Source organism: Simochromis diagramma, unplaced genomic scaffold, assembly GCF_900408965.1.
Source record: "Simochromis diagramma unplaced genomic scaffold, fSimDia1.1 OVJJ01000216.1, whole genome shotgun sequence".
NCBI classification, from domain to species: domain Eukaryota; kingdom Metazoa; phylum Chordata; class Actinopteri; order Cichliformes; family Cichlidae; genus Simochromis; species Simochromis diagramma.
In genome coordinates, this window is record NW_024386883.1 from 1,530,557 (window position 1) to 1,549,298 (window position 18,742).

The 18,742-nt window shown below is 40.6% G+C and overlaps 1 protein-coding gene across 1 annotated transcript in view; it reads left to right on the forward strand.

Moving 5' to 3' along the window:
* LOC120734227 (sodium/potassium/calcium exchanger 3) overlaps positions 1–18,742 on the forward strand; it is a 33,623-nt gene that overhangs the window by 7,202 nt on the left and 7,679 nt on the right. Inside the window, exons 2-16 of the mRNA XM_040032893.1 lie at positions 15–131; positions 10,770–10,846; positions 11,022–11,096; positions 11,196–11,280; positions 11,716–11,819; positions 12,232–12,306; positions 12,396–12,421; positions 16,102–16,155; positions 16,261–16,403; positions 16,502–16,668; positions 16,744–16,981; positions 17,638–17,804; positions 17,982–18,096; positions 18,197–18,309; positions 18,464–18,529. Coding sequence (XP_039888827.1) covers positions 15–131; positions 10,770–10,846; positions 11,022–11,096; positions 11,196–11,280; positions 11,716–11,819; positions 12,232–12,306; positions 12,396–12,421; positions 16,102–16,155; positions 16,261–16,403; positions 16,502–16,668; positions 16,744–16,981; positions 17,638–17,804; positions 17,982–18,096; positions 18,197–18,309; positions 18,464–18,529 — 1,622 coding nt within the window. The remainder of the gene's footprint in view (positions 1–14; positions 132–10,769; positions 10,847–11,021; positions 11,097–11,195; positions 11,281–11,715; positions 11,820–12,231; positions 12,307–12,395; positions 12,422–16,101; positions 16,156–16,260; positions 16,404–16,501; positions 16,669–16,743; positions 16,982–17,637; positions 17,805–17,981; positions 18,097–18,196; positions 18,310–18,463; positions 18,530–18,742) is intronic.

Here is an 18,742-nt window from a genome sequence, read left to right on the forward strand (position 1 = left end):
TTGTTTTGCAACAGAGACAGAGTCTTTGGGGTTTCAGCCAGGCGTGAATGGTGAGACGCTACAATGGACACGAAGGTTAATGCAGGAGAACTCAGACAACCAGAGCCTGGATCTGGATCAGCCCCGAGCAGGTGAGTCACCATTCTTTTCCTAAATAGATGCCGCTTGTTTCTCCAGGACACACCAGCAAGCTCCACAACACTGTCTGTACTTCCTTCCACTTATTCCACGTTAGATAATGCCTTAAAAAAAACCCATATGCTCTATAACAGTGAATTTTTACATTTTCTTAAAACTGAAATAAAACAGTTTTATACACTGAGGCAGTCATTAGTTAGGAATATAGAGAGCAAGCTATGCTGTCTGATTGTGTATGAGGGCGCCCGCCCCACCTGAACAGTGACCACCACCACCTCTGATTCTCCTGCTCCCTGGAATTCCCACTTTTCCACCTGCAGGTGCATATTTGTATTGGCAACTGGATCTCCTAAGATGAAGTAGCAGGGAGCCAAAACTTGTAGGAAGTACAGGTTGTTGGCATTTATTGTAATTTGTTCAAACAAAAACATGGCTTTTCAATGAGCTGTGTGCCAGCACATGATTCTACGCACCACAGTTCAAGTCATCTGAGACAAATGTTCTCCCAGACTTCTTGGGATGTTACAGTTGTGCTCTGTGTTGAAAGTGTGACCCCCTCTTTTGGTGTGGACACTCCCTGATCTTTCACGTGCAAGTTTGAACCCTGTGTTGAAGTCACAGGAGGTCAGAAGAGGACTTCAAGGAAGCAACCCACAGTGGAGGCTGTGTATTACTGCAAAAGCCAAATTTATTTGGGGTTATGGATTTTGTTTGTTTTTTTATAGTGTGGTTCAGCAGTTATTGCCTGACGGGAGTTCTTATGTATTTGTGTGTGTGTGTGTGTGTGTGTATGCAGGTAAAAAAAAGAAGTCTACTAGAGATGTGCTTCTCCCCTGCAGGTGAACTGAAAGGTCACACAGAGTAGGCATTGTGTTTGCTGTCATGAGTGTGTAGTTTGCGTGTCAAGCTCGTGCACTGAAAAGAGGAGATGGATGAAGCCCATAAGAAGACCGGCAGAGTGAAGATCCGATTAGATTTTCTGAGGTAGTCTGTCTCTAACAAATGCCCAGTTACTTTCTTTGCTTCCTTAGCTTTGGTCGGCCCTGAACGCTTCGGATGGATTCTAACTGCCCTTCATGAAATTATTACTGAGACATGCAGCCGCTGAGCAGCCGTAATGGGACTTCTGCTTCTCTGGTTCTCAGGCTGATTAGCTGGCTGGCTGACATGAGCTGCATTCATCACAGCTGACACTTTTATTATTAAAAATTCAGATCGGAGAGGAAATCTCTTCATTGTTGTGCGGGGAGAATAGCACAGAGTAGATAAAATAACACGGCTGCTCAATGAAAAATCTGTTGCCCTTCTGACAGAATACAATTGAGTATCTCTGTATCATTTGCATTCCCTCTATGGCTGTTCTAATATTAGGCTGTCAGTCACAATCCTGTATTGTATGCAAACTGAACAGTTATTGTTGGAAGCTGAGGACAAAATTTCAAGCTTGGTCTTTGGGCAAGTTATGCTAATAATATTCCATGCAAATGGCCTGCCAAGACCACACTCCTCACTAAATGCCACCCAAAACCTGTTCTGCCTGATCTGGATGTGCAGCTTAAAAATAAATAAACACAGTACAGGGACATGAGTATTGGGCCACACCTCTTCATCTTTGAATTCAGGTGTCATTGCCACAGGTGTATAGGGTCAAGCACCTGGTCATGCAGTCTGCCTTCACAAACGTTTGCAGAAGAACGAGTTGTTGTTAAAGAGCTCACTGAATTTGAGCGTGTTGCTGTAATAGGATGCCACAGTTACAACAAGTGAGTTTGTGAAATTTCTTCTCTCCTTGCCCGAGGAGTTCAAGCGCTCCTCGGGCAATGACATCTGCACAAAAACCTGTGCCGACCAGGGGCAAGACTGCTCCTCTGAAGCCATGTTGAAACACCTCTAAGCAGCAATTCGGGAAATTATTTTGAAGCAGTAATTTAAGATAAAAACAATATACCACCAGTCACCGTCTATTTATTTTAGAATGTCTCTGCAAATCCACAATAAGTGCAAAATCTCATCTTAAATACACCCGTCGGTATTTATAGCCTCCAGATTGATAGTTAACCATGCCTTCATCCCAGGCTGTCAGAATTAATCAACGCCACCAGGAGACACGCACCCATCATTTTACATATAAGAAAAAAAATGATTTTAATTGATTTTTTTTTCTGTTGCGTGATGATGAAAACAGATATACAGGTGAGATACAGGTAGCTCACTGTCCCTCAGTCTGCCACACACCCTTACAGCAGAGGTGCTCATACTTCGCACTCCTGAGATAAAATAATGAGATTCATTGTATCTCCACCCCAGTGCTCCATTTGTAACCAGTTTTATGTTTTTTTTAATCTGATGACACATGACCTTTATTGAGTTCCTGGCTGCAAACAGATTTCCCTCATTATCTCTTACAAAGGCACAAGTGCACATGGGGAAGGTACTTGGCTGTGCTAATAGACTGGAGACATGAAGATGTAAAAAGGCTGGACAGGTAGTATAAGGCACAGCAGTGAGCATGGCCCGAGCCTCAGGTTGCAGTCCTCCTTCTCAGCCGGCCGCTTGACAGCGATTGCATAATCTGGAGTGTGATTAAAAACCCTGCCCTGGACCTCGGGGGATATTATCTCGGGGATTGCACAGTAACGTTCAGCCCTCCGGCTCTCTTTTCATCCCTCTGCTTCTTAGCAAGCTGACAAGCCTCGAGGAGACTGTGGTTGCTAGGCAACTGAATGCTAAATTTTGAAACCCAGACAATTCAGTCTTTCAAGCATTAAAAGTGCAAAGAGCTAAAAATAGACAGCTGGCCTCGGGTGGGGGTTTAGGGTTCAAAGAATCCAAACGATGTAAATGAAGTAAATGGCTCAGAGTGCGTTGTTGTCGAGGTTTGTTATGTTTGTTTTGGCAAGCAACAGTCGGCTTAGAATAGTATTTTTCCACAGCCATTTTTGGAGAGTTTTTTTTCAAGAGGGAGGAAGTGTTGAGAAAGAAAAACTGGCTGATAATCCAACTCAAATTGTCTTCGAATGGTCCTGGACTGTTATCAGGGCGCTTACATTATACAGTCGCTAATGAAACTGGAGAAGAAGCTTTGCAAAACAGCAGATATGGGTCCTTGTTCCAGTTCATATTCTGTCCATTAAGTACTCAGCGTTTTAGGGCTGAAAGTATGTTTATCACACTCTCCTTTAAAAGGAGCTGTTTATGTTTCAAATCAAATTTGCATGTATCCCTTCAAGTCTGCAGAGCCATTTATCCATCTGGAGTGCTCTTGAAGTTGCTCAGTTTTGGAGATGTTGACTGCAAGAAAGTTGTCTCCTTACCAATAAATATATTGAAACTTGGTAGATACTTACAGGCATATTTACATTCTCACATGAATACTGTGTAAGTATATTCGATTGTACTTAATTACACCATAACTGCTTACTTATATACATACTTAATTACTTTCATACTTCCTGGCACATATAATGGATTAATAGCTTACTTACTTACACAGATACATACATAGTTAGATATATACTTACATATTTAATTGCCTACTTACATACATACATGGATGCTTGCATACTTGCTGAAATACATACTTAACCCTTTGAAGCCTGAACCACGAAATAATAATTCTAATTTTTTTAATTCTAGTTTAAAAAATATGAGTTTTCATTTGTAGTATATTTGCTACATCAAGCATTTTCTGATGTACTGTAAAAGGTACAGTGTACATGTACAATGTATGTTGGTTTTTGGGGGAGAAAAAAAATTACATTGATCATAGAAGTGTCATGAAGTCTCAAAAACAAAAACCCATGTATCAAATATGGTGTACTTGGCTTTAAAAGGGTTATTTTCTTACTTGAATATTACATATAGTGACATACTTACTTATTTGCTTGTTTACTTGCTTCATTAATGTCAAGAAAAGTTATCATATTTCCTTTCATAAAAGCAGTACCTACCTAGTACCTAAAAAAAATCAAACACTCAGTCCTTGTTGTTAGCAGCTTTGTGTCTTTGTGCTGAGCTACAATCACCAACCATAGGAAGTGTGCAGTGAGCTAAGAGTGCTGCTCAGCTCAGAGGAACTCACAGGGCTCTAGACTAACCTTCTGCCACAGTTGCATTGGTGCGCCCAACTTTATTAACTGCATTGCTTAACCCCACTGTTTTACATGTTCACTATTCACTGTCCATACAGACAAGATTGATTTATAAATGATTAACTAACAATCTTGTCAACACAAAGTTCTTTATTTGGAGCACAGTTCTAAAAGAAAGATAAGTTACTCAAAAAGTGCTTGTGCTTAAAGTGTGTTGGCACTCTTTGGCAATATTGTGGACAATGTTAAACTCACATCGGCCTCCTCTGACGACCTCTTCTCACCAGCGCTGAAAGGCAGCGGGGAGAGGGGACACTTGCATTTATCATGGCATTTAATGTGTTTTCTGGACACACTGTGCTTTTTCAGCGTTCAGAGGTTGATGGCTCCGTGTCAGAGCACTGGCTATGAATTTCAGACGGATCAGGGCTTAACTTAACGAAAAAGTCATCTTTTCTCATTACCCACAGCTACATCCACTTCTGTCGGGCCTAGGCTACATAAACACAAAACGAGGACCCAAGGCATCAGAAACTGTGAGTTTCTTGGCCTTCAGCACCGATGGTGTGTCCGTGTACGTGCCGTTGGGTGAGAAAGCCGCCATCTCACTGATTCTGATGTGTTGGGTCCGCGCTTTGTGTTTATGTCTTTGTGCAGAATCCGTTTACTCGCTCTCATTTGATGTTTTAGCTGTTTGGTGGTTGTTGAAATAGTTTTGTGAGCTTTAACCTGAGATTCTGGCGTTTCTGGCAAAATATATTTATATTTAAAAGTTGATTCAGGATTTTATGACTCGATATCGCTTTATTCAAGCTACTCACCTCTCTCTATCCACCTGCACTTTCAAACGAACACTAATGTAGAACTACAGGAATATCTTGACCGCGGCCAATCAGAGAGGTCCCACGCCTTTTATCTCTGATTTGTTTAGACCACAATATGGGTATAATGTGTGTTTGTTGTTGACCACACGGAGACTTTCAGAGTTGCGAAGACAAGGTGCAACCTAGGACTTTTTTAGTCACATCATTGAGAAATTAGGTCGCATATGCAGCCAAATTGCTTGCACTCTAGAGCCCTCTTTGTATCCTGTCACAAACACATGCCTCCCATAGATAGATGCTGAGTTCTTCACAGTGATGTGGTTGGCTGGTATAGTAGTGCGGAAAGAAAATGGCTCATATATGAAACTGCTCACGTAATGGTTTTACATTTTAGGTCTTCTTTCGAGTTTAGTAACTAGGTCATGATTTCTGGAAACTCACTGCTGCAGTTTCTCAAACAATTTTTGATGGTTTGAGCACAACAATGTGAATACCATTTACTTTTACTGTAGAGAAGCAAAAGCCACAATCTCTATGCAATGGATAAAATGTACTAAGACCACATTTTACTGTGGGGGTTGACCGGTGTTCTTTTAAAATGAGTGATTAATGAGTTTTGTGTTTCTCCTTTGAGTTTATTGTCTTGCTAATGATGCATCGTGTTGTAGTTTTATTGAGCGAACGTACACCCCACAGTTTTCTTTTGTTCTCTGTTATCAGAACAGCGTAAAATGATGTTCAGTGTTTATTGATGCGAAAGGTGGTTGTTAGAGCTTGAAGCCTGCTGCTGTTTCATCAGCTTTGCATTCAATCTGCCTCAAAGGAAAGGGAATCAAAGAACAAATGCATAATTGAATTTACACTACACACCTGGATAAAATATTTATTTTTCTGATTTCTCATGAAAAATGCAGCTGTTTTGCAGAGTTCTCTCTCTTGCGCTCTCTTTGTTTGTGTGTGTGTGTGTGTGTGAGAAAGAGAGTGAAAGAGAGAGCAAGAGACTATACGCCAGCGCCAGTCTGGTTGGTGCATGATATGACTTTACTCGATATGCTTGTCAATACCGTAGCTTGACTCCAGGACGCCCTGCAGACTTACAGATCGATAACATTATCCTATACCGCCCACTGTCCATCCATCGACTCCGCTGAAGCTCCATGGAGGTTTGATTTCTAAAACCTGCAGAATTTGCTCGGCACTGACCTTATGCTTCAAGATCTAATCTGCAGCATGGCCTGTTTTTGATCTGCAGCGAGATAAAATACACATTCAAGAAACAATCTGTCCTCTCACACTGCAGATTTAAAAATAGACTAAGGCTGTCATCTGATGTCATTATCCTGTAAAGTAGCAACTGGTTGATTCGTCCATTCAGTTTGAAATGGAAACATTATTTTATAATGGCTATAAGTCTTGTGGAGGACTCAACTAAAAGCTAATAAAGTTTTATGCTGTAGATTTTCAGTGCGTTGAGGATGGAAGCAGACACATTAGGGTCAACTTGCACTTGTTTCTTTACAAACATGCTAAACCATACCTCCTGGTTTTTATTGTGCTTTAGAGTTAATCTTTAAAATTTATGTGCTGACCTTTTTCTTTAGCGACTTATTTTCAGCTATAAATGATTGCGTTTTCCTTCTATGCCAATCTCACACTGACAAACTTCAACAAAGCAAAAAATACAACAGCAACTGTTGCTTTAAGGTCAGCATAAATCTCACTGGATAGTCTAGAGCACACAAAGAGTGATGAGTAGATTCATGGCACACAATCAGAGCGTACACCTGTCAGCCACAAGATTAAAACCATCAGTTTTATAGTGTTCAGACAGATTGGCTACGGGAACCTCTGGGGGTGGGGTGGATGGTGGACCAGATCTACCAGTTCTTTTAGGTTCTGTGTTTTGTAGAGTGGCCGGCCATGTGTGGCCAGGAGGTTAGACACACACGCATAGACCTGGCTAATGATGATATTCTTGGTAGTGGGAAAAAACGACAAAAGAGAACATATATTTCTTTGCCACCCCAGTGGCCATCCCTAAAAAATGATCTGACTCTGCTGGTGCCGCCCTGCTCTGTCAGCAGTTTGTAGTGTGATAGGGTACATTGTCCTATGAGACAAGGCTGCTGCCATCAGGGAGCACAATTTGGGTGTTTTGGTTTTTAGTTAAAGTAAGATCCAGATAAATGCCCAAACCCAAAGTCTGAAGTTGCTGCTCATATGTGGTGTATATAACAGGGGAAAAAATCCTTTGCAAAAAAAGGTTCCAGGTCTTGAATGACCAGGATATCATCAAGTTATTGTTAGTCAGCATACATAGCTCATCTAAATCCTCAGTTGTGTTTTTTTGTTTGGTAATGTGAACAATTTATGTATTTGTATTTACACTGAAATTTGAATTGTCCACCCATAGCATATCATTTGCATTTGTGCATCTGAAAGTAGAGAAAAGTTTTGTTGATATGAGCAGTTTTTAATTTGCACATAATCTAAATGATACTCGTCATCTGATATTTCCAATTGGCACAGATCTTGAAACACGTTTGGTGATTAAACATATTTTTGTCATTAAATTGTATCCAGTACAACATATATTTATTATTTCTATAATGTATTGGTCCCTGTTAATATTTTGGAATGATTTGTTTCTCTGATGCGTTGTCTTTTGGACTAGAGGAAAGAATGTCCAAAATACACATGTAATTTTTTTAGTTTACAATTTATCACTTGGATTTTATAGAAATAGATGCATACTCAAGGAGATACCTCACTTTATTGAAACATCCTTAATCAAACAGTCATTTATTAATGTTAGTAATATGGTAATGACTTTTTTCCAGTAAAAATTTATATATTTGTTTACTTCAGAAACATCTTGGTGTAGCACAAATAGTAAGGAAACTTGTTGCAGGGTTATTTCTTTGTTGTAGCAATGCTCCTTGGCAATAAATATTATACCGTTGGAACACCTGTTCATTTTCCTTTAAATTGAGCCACTTTTAGAAAAAGAAAAATGCGTTTAAGGGTTGAGCAGCAGGGTTGAGCAGCAGAGTTGAGCGTGAGGGTTACGCCCATGAAAAACTTGGCAAATCTTCTCTGTCGATGCCAAACTGCTTATTCTGATATTGACTCTTAATTGGTGTCATGTTTATTGAAGAATCTTCACCAGCTTGAAGTTCCCCTGTGGCACGGACCCTTTTTAAAAACAGTCAGACATGATATGCTTGGAGTAGACACCAACTAACCACAGGGTCCATGCTCACAGGTGCTGACAATCAGCCTTGATTGGAGCCTGATTGTCAGCACCTGTGGTACCAGAAGCGCAAAAGAAGTGTCAATAGCAGAATAAGCTGAAGATTTGGGGTTTTTTATGGGCAAAACCCACATGCTCAACTCTGCTGCTTAACCCACAAATGTGGCTCTGTTTAAGAGGAAATAAACTTCCCAACCATAAAAGATTTATTACCAAGATGCATTTTTACAACAAAGAAATAATCAGCCAAACACAAATCTCCTTACTTTTTACACTATGTTTATGTACCAGACTTTACAGTTTCATTCATGTTTGTCTTCTGAAAGGTTTAGCTAAAAGAGTTTGTCTATATATCAGTCAGTTTGATTTATAGAGCAATTTTATCCCTAAAGACATGGCTATTGACAGCATTTTCAGGTTTAACTTATTTACGGTGTTTAATAAACCCTTTGAATCTAATATGCCAACAAAATGTAACAAACTACCAACCCACTACATTTCTGTTTAGCAAAAAGGAATAAGTTAATTTTATACCCTACTTAGCTGTAAAGTATTACAAAAGCTGTTTGGTTGTGCTAGTTCAGGCTGTGAAGAAGTCGTTCCTGTCAGCAGTACAATGCATACTCGTGTTTCTGACAGTCTGTCACTTTACCAGCAACCACACAGCGAACTGAACAGATCTGAAGAGAGTCTGTTCTTTAGCAGTGCTGCTTGTGGAGGAGTACAACAAAGATAAGTGAGCTGCTGTGAACACTGTGACCGACAGAACTGGATCAGAGGTGAATGAGCTGTGGGAGCTTCTTGTGATGCTGGCAATAAAAAACACTGAGCCCAGAGAAATGATATATAGACTACCGGTATATATATTCTCAGAGTAACCGCACACCAGCACTGCTGTCCACATGTTCCCGAGTGATTAGTAAACTTGTGACTTTACTGCTCTGACGGCGCAGCTGGCTCAAATCCCCTGATTGGGAAAGTTGCAGATGTGCAATCATCTTCGACCCTCTGGTGTTTCCGTTTGTGGCCTTGCACTGTGAGACCACAGCGTAAGACTCTTGGCAAAAGCACATTCAGCAACCTTGAGGAAGCCAGTAGACTGTTTGTGTCTCTTTGTATCTGTGTGCCGTGCCCCCTCCTCCCCCCGCTCTCTCAGACCTCTCCTGAGGGTTTGTTAGGAAAAATAAATATTTTTAGACATTACAGTCCAGAGCTGCTGTCACTTTTTTTTCTTTCCTTTTTTCATAAACCCTAACCATGGGAAACACATATTCACCTCCCCTTTTCTCACTGCTCTCTCAGTTGCCTTGCCTATGGCTTCCTACTGCCACCCATCAGAAAAAAGCTGCCCCCAGGGAGCAGGTCGCCATAGTAACTACCTTCACCAGAGCAACCCCTCAAAGGGTCCATCTGAGCTACATGTTGAAGCCCCTTCGTTTCCATCCTAATCTGAGAGTTTGTGTGTTAGCACACATGTCCGACAGCTGACAGGCCGCTTGAGAAGGTGCATGAGGAGCTGCTTCAAATCCAGCCTCTTTCATTCATCAGATTGGGTGACAGAAAGTTTACGTGCTAAGCCTTGACAGTTTATTGGACGAGCTGTGCCCCGCAGTAACAGCTGGACCACAAAGGAGCTTTTTTACCTCAGCCCGTCCACAAACTCATCTCGCCTCTTAAAAACCATGCACAAGAAGCAGTTCGTGGCACAACAGCAAAAATGCGGAAACGTCACTGCACAAACATTTATTTTTTCAAACTGAACAAATTTCTGTCCCCTTCTTCGGGACCATATGGCCTCCTCCTCCTCTCGATCTCTGCCGCCGCAGAGTCAAAGATCAAATCTCATATCCCTGATCACAGGGGACCCTCTTTTAATCCATGCAATCTGTTGTTCGGTTTCCATGCAGCCGAGGTGCAGCGTGTATCGTGGCGGCTATGCTGTGCTTATTGTGTGCTTGTCGACCCGCTGTTGTCTCACAGAGCAGAAGGGCTATTAATAGCTTCATGCTCCCCAGTAGTTTACATTCATCCAGCTCGGCTCAGAGTTGTAAATTGGAGCTGTACCACACACTCAAGGCTTTCTTTCGCAGTGTCGAGGGAACAGAGGGGAGCTAAGCTGTCATTAACAGTTCTTTTTTTCCCCTTTTTTTTCCTTTAAACTCAAGGGAGGACAGGAAGCAGCTGCCAGTTTCACTTCCACCTCACTTCCTGTCTCATTTGTCACTGCAAAACGAACACTGCGTCTCTGTGATGCTGCAGTTTGTAGCTTGTCTGTCAGAGATCTTACCTGAAATTGGTGATGATGATGATAAAAATTACATATTCATTTAAAACGTGTTTACAAATGATGATTAATAAAAATATTCTTCTGGGTTTTTTTCTTTCTGTTTTTTGTTTTGTTTGCAGGTTGCAGGTTTCAGTTTTTAGTTGGCATTTATTTAATAAAACGTGTGTACCTTGCAGCCATCCATGAGTTTCCAGAGGACATCTTCACCAAGGAGCAGAGGAAGAATGGGGCCGTGTGTCTCCATGCACTCTGTGTGAGTATTTCTTGCAATGTTGCCTCAAATCTGCACATTTTCCTCTCCATTTATAACCCTGAGTCATGATGCTGACACTTGACATCAATACAGAATAAACGCACACAACAGGACGACATATATAGCTGGTTTATGTTATGTAAAGGCAAAGTGTGTATGGGTCCCTCTCTTCCAGGCCATCTACATGTTCTACGCTCTGGCAATTGTCTGTGATGACTACTTTGTTCCTTCCCTGGAGAAAATATCTGAGGTGAGGAAAACCAGCCCCAGCTGGCCTTCAGATATAAATTTATTGTTTTAAAATATTATTATCGGACTATTCAAACTGTTTTTTAATTAAATTTTCCAGAACCTTCAGCTCAGTGAAGATGTAGCCGGGGCCACATTTATGGCTGCTGGAAGCTCAGCTCCAGAGCTTTTCACCTCTCTCATTGGTTAGTAACCCAGCTAGTCTTAACCAAGTAGCAGCTCTTTCCATTCAGAGAGAGCATGACAACATTTGTTTTCACTGCTTGTCATCAGATTAAATGAGAAAAAGTGATGTTTGTCAGCAGACCGTGCCAAAACCTGGTGAAGTGGAGCATGGGTAAAGAATTGCTTAACTTTCAAAATAAAGCAAAGCTTTTGGGAGAGGATTGGCTCTCTTCAATGCTCTCGTTGTTTCAAAGGTCCTGATCTAAGTAGGTACCGGACATATCCAGGAGATGTCAGCAGAGTCCAGTTTAAAGCAACACAAAGATTTTTCTTAGTAGATCATATTTTAGCTTGTCGATTCTCATCTGGGGTTTACAAGGATAAACAGCCCCTAAAAACACGGAATGACAGACAGATTTTATCTGACGTCAGACAAATCCTCTGCACTTTTTCAGGTGTCTTCATCACTAAAGGTGACGTTGGCGTCGGCACAATCGTGGGCTCAGCTGTCTTCAACATCCTGGTCATAATTGGTTTGAGTGGAATCTTTGCAGGCCAGGTAGATTAAACTTGTGACTCTTACTCACATCTTACAGCCAGATGTTTGTCACATGTGGTGTAACTTTTCTTTTTCCATGCTTGTTTAAAGGGAAACTGTTGTGCTTTTAGATATTGCTACAGTGGTGATGTGTTTGTTAAACATTATTAAAGTTTCAAATGAGCTCAGACTGCTTTAAAGGCTCGGTCTTCCACAGTTTTTTCCACTCCACTGCCAAACAGAGGGGTTTAGTCTGAGCGCGGTCATCTCAGGACAAAGCAACTTATCAAACTGGTGTAAAGAACCTTCATTTAATCTGGCTTTGAAATTAATAAAATGTAATAGAAGACATTGCAATAGAAGAAACCTGTTCATGCGCAGCTCTGAATAATGAATAATAAAATATTGTAACACGAGTATCTGTTCTCCACAGACGGTGGTTCTGACATGGTGGTCTCTCTTTAGAGATTCCTCCTACTACATCCTGTCAGTACTGACTCTCATCATGGTGAGATACACATTTAAACAATAAAGAGTAGTTCCTCTGAGCTCCGTGTCATCCTTTTTGCTTTTAAACCGTCTTTTCTTTCTCCTTAGGTCATCTATGATGCCACAGTCGTCTGGTGAGTCCACACAGCTTTTTCATTTTTAAAGGTTGTTTTAAGAAATTTTTAACTCCCTGTTTTTTTTTGTGTGAGCCAGTACTTTACACTGTTTTCACTGCTTGTATAAATGAGCTCAGTTTGAGACTCGGCGTGTTTAAAAAGTCTGTCAGGAATCGAATTAAATGGGTTGGATTGCAACAGGAGCTGACGTTCCCGTTGACATGATTTTATTCCTCGTTTGCGGTTTACTGATGACGAGAATTGTAAAGGTCACAAAAAATGAATGTAAAGCGCATTCTTTCATGCTCTAAATGATGTCACAACCTCATTCCTCAAGTGATTTGTATTACTTTTTATTATTAGTAATGGCAGCGTTATAGCTGTGATAACGGACTGTGGTAAATCAATATGTTTCTGATTTATTCTTGAAAAATAGTAACATCTGAACAAATATTTCTAATCAGAGGCAGGAAAGGAAAATGTTAGTAAATTAATTTTGATTGATTTCCTTTGGAGGTTTATGCCATCAGTGGCACTCATTTCAGTCATTTGCAGCTTATTTGTAAGATTGATTTGATACTGGTTGTTAGATTGATTTCTTTTGTGTAACTCTTCCTTTACAGCTGGTTTTTTTCCCACTCTGGATGCCTTCTTCACTTCTCTTCCCGAGACCTTTAGAGTAAAAGAGCTTTCCATTGTTCGCCGTGTTGGGATTTTATTGAAAGGGTAGATTTATTCAAGGATCTAATGTCCACTGTGGTGCTGAATTCCTTCGTGATATATAGCAGGCTGTTTATTGAGTCCCAAACCGAGGCCATCTTGGTGTATTTCACCTCACCGCTGTTTGCAGCGGCGTCTTTTACTGTCAGTCCTGTTTGTTGGTACGGATTGTATTTGAACTTGTTCACTGGCATCCTAGTGCTCAAAGTAGTTCAGAAAGGACAGAGCAGACTGCAGCACACTGAACTTATTGTGCTTTCTGTGTCCATTTCACTGTTGTCAGTCATAGCTTTATTTATTCACAAATCAGGGAAAGTAGAAGTAACTTTATCCAATATAAAATAATTTACTGTTATCCTTCTCAATTAAACAAAATGGGTTTAATTAAGGATGCTATATGCTGGGAATGTAAGACAAAAAGAGGCACTTATGTGCATGCACGCGAGTGTGCAAAGGTTTTTCTGTTTTGAAGACATCTTTACGATTGTTGAAGTGTGATTTGCCTAGATCACCAACACTGTGTCTCCTTGGAGACAGTGGTGTCATGCCACAGCTGAATAAGTATGCAGCGGGCCTATTGAGGGTCGGGTTAGGGATTCGTGCCTGACTAATTCTCAGGTTTTGGAAAGAATCTCAAACTGTGACAGTGAAAATGTGGCAGCGATGTGGAGAAGTTATGTTGTGAAGGCTTAGCTGTAAAAAATAGAGATGGCCAAGGAGCAATGGGACAGTTTCAGTCAATTCATATTCAAAGACAAAGAGAAAACATGCATAACCTGAAGTGAACTGGACAGTGTGTACTAGACGTTTAGCTGCTTATTTTAAAAATTGCTTTGTATGACTCAATCTGTGTCAGTGTTTCTGAACTGCCTTGTTTTGTGTTGATGTTTATATATATATTTCAACTACATTTATATCCCTATATAAGAAAATCATTCACAAAACACTTCACTTCTCTTTGACCTTTATGGGAAAAGCCATGAGGTCAAGGAAAGATATGAAGGGGAATTCATAAGGACTTAGCAAAAGAGAAATGCAGTGTTAGGATGACTAATTGAGATTAGTTGCTCGTCTTCTCTACTCATATGTTCTTGTACTTTATTTTGTATGCATTTTTTTTTTATCCAAGTTACGATCTTCTCCACCTTCATGTTGTAATGTTCATAGCTCATGTGTGGGTTTAAGAACCTGTTGAAGGTTCAGATTGAAAACATTTTTATTAGTTTCGAGAAAGTTGATTCACTTTATCCAGATTTAATGTTTTCAGTGGGAGAAACTTTTCATCGCTCAACAAAGAAGCAGAAGCTGCAGTCAGGTGAACAGAATTAACTTTATCAGGGTTTCTTTCCCTGGATTAGTGAGCATGCATTGGGACATATCAGCAGAGTATGGCAATGGAAATGGAAAATAGGTTGGATGTTTGTTTGCACACTCCATCACTTTGGATTGCAATTTAATAAATGATGCCCAAGTGTCTCCTCTGCCAAAGGAGGCATTACAGGAAGCACTGAAGTACCCCTTCTTAGTATTTAGAAGATCTGCTACTGTCATGGCCACTGTCCAGATGCTTCTGGGATACCTCACTGAGTTTGTAAAACTGACTACTCAACTACAAACTATAAGAGACTATAAGAAGTTGGTTTAGGGCGCTCCTATGTTACTGAGTTCAAATGACAGTCTGTAGGTAAAATCTGAATGATAATGGACTTTTAAAGCCATGTTTTTGGTGGTTTCTGGTAATTCAGAGGTTCAGAATACAAAGGTGACTTTCATTATGGGCATCTGATCAAAGTGTTGGAAATGAATAAAAGCCTGAATTTACAGTTAAAAGCTTAAATTTGCAAAATTCCATCCATCCATTCTAAATAAATACATAAATTATAGTTATAAATATTCAAACAAAAGGGGAAACATAAAAGATAAATGTGTCCCACATTTCTATCTTTAAAAAAAGATTAAATAAATAAATACATTTCAAGACTGAACTGCTACACTGTGACAGAGTGAAACTGTGAATAAAAGGTGACCAAAGAAGAACACAAACCAATCAGTGAAGAGGAGGAAGTGTGGTCAAGAGAGCTGGATAGACTTAAGCTGTTTCTGTTTAATTAAATTATCCTAACTAAACAAAGCGATCCAGGGTCATTCTCAATTTATCAAGAGACTTTTCACGCTGAGGAAAACAAAAATTCAGGGAATTCTTATTAGGAATTCTGGAGAGTTTGAGGTCAATACTGTCATTAGTTTTCTAAAAAAAAAAAGAAGAAGAAGAAGAACTTGGGGATGGGGATGAAAGTAGGAGTGATTATAGATGCTTTCATAGCATTTTATTCAGCAGGGATATTTAAATTCCATCATAAAAAATGGCTCGACTGCTTGAATTTGGTCCTCGGTTTTTAATATCACTTAATACTAAGACTGTGGCTCTGATAATATGGACTCCCTGGAGTGTAGTTAACATAGAAAGTTTGAAATCTGTATGTGGCATCTCTGGCAGCAGGTTTTGAGGTCTGTAGAAACCACAGAGTTTTATTACAGCTTGAGATTTTTTTTAAAGAGTTTAAAACAAGTGAAGGATTTCAGGGATATTAAAGCTGGAATAAAACACACACAACATGTTCATCTGAAAATAGTGTGATAGTCCTCCTCGGGTAAGAAATCTCTCTTTTTCAAAGTTTCCATAAGTATTATATGAAGTATTTGTAAAGGTGTTTTCTCCATCATTTTCCCAATATGAATAAAAAAATAGTCACGTTATTGTTCACATTTGAAATACAGATGGAATAACCCCCCAGAAAAATGCAGTGTGCAGCATTACGAGCTCAATCTTAGCCTTAGGTCCTCTACTAATTGGAAGGCTGATGGTTCAATCCCTGACTGCTCCAGTCTTTGGGCAGGATACTGAACCCCAAGTTGTTCCCAATGAACACTGATTCTGTGAAGGTCAGACTTACATAAACGTTCTGCTCACTGTGCAGGTGGGAGTCCTTACTGCTAATGACGATGTATGGAATCTACATTATCATCATGAAGTAAGTTTCCTGAAGACAAAACCTCCTCATCAGTCAGTAAAGCTCCATATGTGTGAGTTGTAAGAATACTTGGATGGTGTAAGATGGTGGTTTGCTCTGTCACAGGTTCAACTCCCAGATTTTTGTGTTTGTGACACGTCGGTTGAGGAGCATCAGGCCGTGCTGCCTCCGATCAGAAGAACGGCGAGACAACAAGTTGGGAGAAGACACCTCGGCATGCAACACATCTATGGTGCTTCTCAACAAAGGTTTGTTTTTGTTTTGTTTTTTTAAATGATTTGTATGTCGAGTGTGAATGAAGTAGTTTTATATGTTGTGCTTTTCATTGGCAACATCTCATACACAGGCCAAGCCCATGGTCAGGAGGCTTCTCCAGTCGTCATGGTAGATGAGCTTCTCATCCTCAACCCTCACAAACTGTCATTCTCAGAGGCCGGCCTGCGGATTATGATCACCCCCCACTTCTCACCCCGCACCAGGCTCTCCATGGCTGGACGCATGCTCATCAGTGAGGTATTTAATGCTCACATACTGTGACGCACTCGCGCACAAGAAAAAAAAATTCCAAATGATCTTTTTCGACCGCAGAGACAGAGACTGCTCCGTATTTCAAAAAATCAACGGGACGTTGAGGCCGGACCCGGGTCAAGAGGGGGGTCCACCAGCAACAGTCTGAAGAGGACAGCCTCCTGCAGTCTGGAGAACGGAGGCGGGAGACCCGGGATGGTCGACACAGAGTCAGGAGACAAGCCAGGGGCCGAGGTGTGCCAGCAAGAAGATGAAGATGACGATGAAGATGGGATTTTCAGTCCAGTGCGCATTCCAGGTGAGGAATGAATATTTTAGACTGTATAATCAAAACAGATATATAAGATGAGCTAGATAGGGCTAGGACTTCATAAACATTTGCTTCCTTTTCAAAAAGCAAATGTTCAATTCCGTTAACACCAAATCACGACAACAGTTGCCTCACTTTATATTGTAAGCTAAAGACGCTACAATGATAACTCAGTATTATTAGTAACATAGTAACAATAATATAGAGATTAGCTGATTGACGATTGTGCTATAATGCTCATTTCTTACTCCATAGTCTTTTGCTCTACTAGAGAAGCGCTGCACGATTCAAGGTTTAAAATAATCCTTATTCATCTCTGTGCAGCCCCCGAGTTTACCCACTTACCTCCTGCCTGTTTAAGGCCACCCTGCCTCTAAATCAACTTTCTTCTGATTGGCTGCCCCTTAAAAACAGGAGGTTTAAACGCCAGGCGGGGTGGACAGAGAGCTTAGATAATCACATTAAGGATATCATGAAGCCCCAAGAGTAATCACAGGGATTACTTGTGCTTTCGCTGGCCTCTGAACAGCCTTCAATAAATATAGCTAGAATTTGTCAGTTTATTGTTGCCTTAAATTGATCTTACTCCTCTATCATGTTAACCCCTTGATTGCTGATACAGTCCAAATGCTGTCTCATCACAGATGGCTGGTGTGCGCGGGTAAAGTGGGTGATCACATGGCCTCTGGGCCTATTGCTCTACTGCACTGTGCCTAACTGCATTCTGCCACGCTGGCACCGCTGGTTCATGGTCACCTTTGTGGCCTCCACTTTATGGATCGCTGTCTTCTCCTACCTCATGGTGTGGATGGTAAGAGCTGGTCTTCTGTCTACAGTATCTCTTGTATTCTCAGACACCTGCTGAAACTGATGAGATGTACATCTGCATGTTGGTTTGTAAATGAAAACAAAAACAAAAACTAAGCCAGTTTGAAGGTTTTATAGACCAGTAAGATAACTTTATCATGCAATGATATGTTTCTATCAGGTCACCATCATCAGCTTCACACTAGACATCCCAGACTACATCATGGGCATAACCTTCCTGGCAGCAGGGACTAGCGTGCCTGACTGCATGGCGAGTCTGATTGTAGCTCGACAAGGTAAATGTGTCCTGCGTGATGTCTCTCTCTTTCATTTTTATGTCTCTTTGTGAGGCAAGTACTTAAGCATTTCTCTGTCACTTTTCCTGTCTTTACTCAGGCATGGGGGACATGGCAGTGTCCAACTCTGTAGGCAGCAATATCTTTGACATCCTGCTGGGTTTGGGTTTCCCCTGGGCTTTGCGTACACTTGTGGTGGACCACGGATCAACAGTAATGCTTACATTCATCTTTATGTAACACCTCTTCAAACTTCTTTCTTTCTTTCCCGGGTTACTAATTTTTCTGTGCGAGTTATCAGAGCGAAGGTTTGCAGCTTCTCACTTCTGCTTGATGGTCATAACACTGATGTTTTTCTTTCCCACAGATATCCATAAATAATAAAGGACTTGTATATTCTGTCATCCTGCTGCTGGCATCTGTGTTTCTGACAGTAAGTAAATGCTAAATACCAAAGGTTGCACAGATATATAGGTGATGTTCAGAGAGGTGTAACCAGTATAAAGTGTACAGCAGAGAGCTCTGCTAAATTTGGGTTTTTTAAAAAATCCCACCCAGTACATTTCTATATCAAACAGATTTAAAAGTCATACGAATCAATAATGCTATTAGATCATTCAGCCAGGTTTGGGGCTCTTTGAGTGTT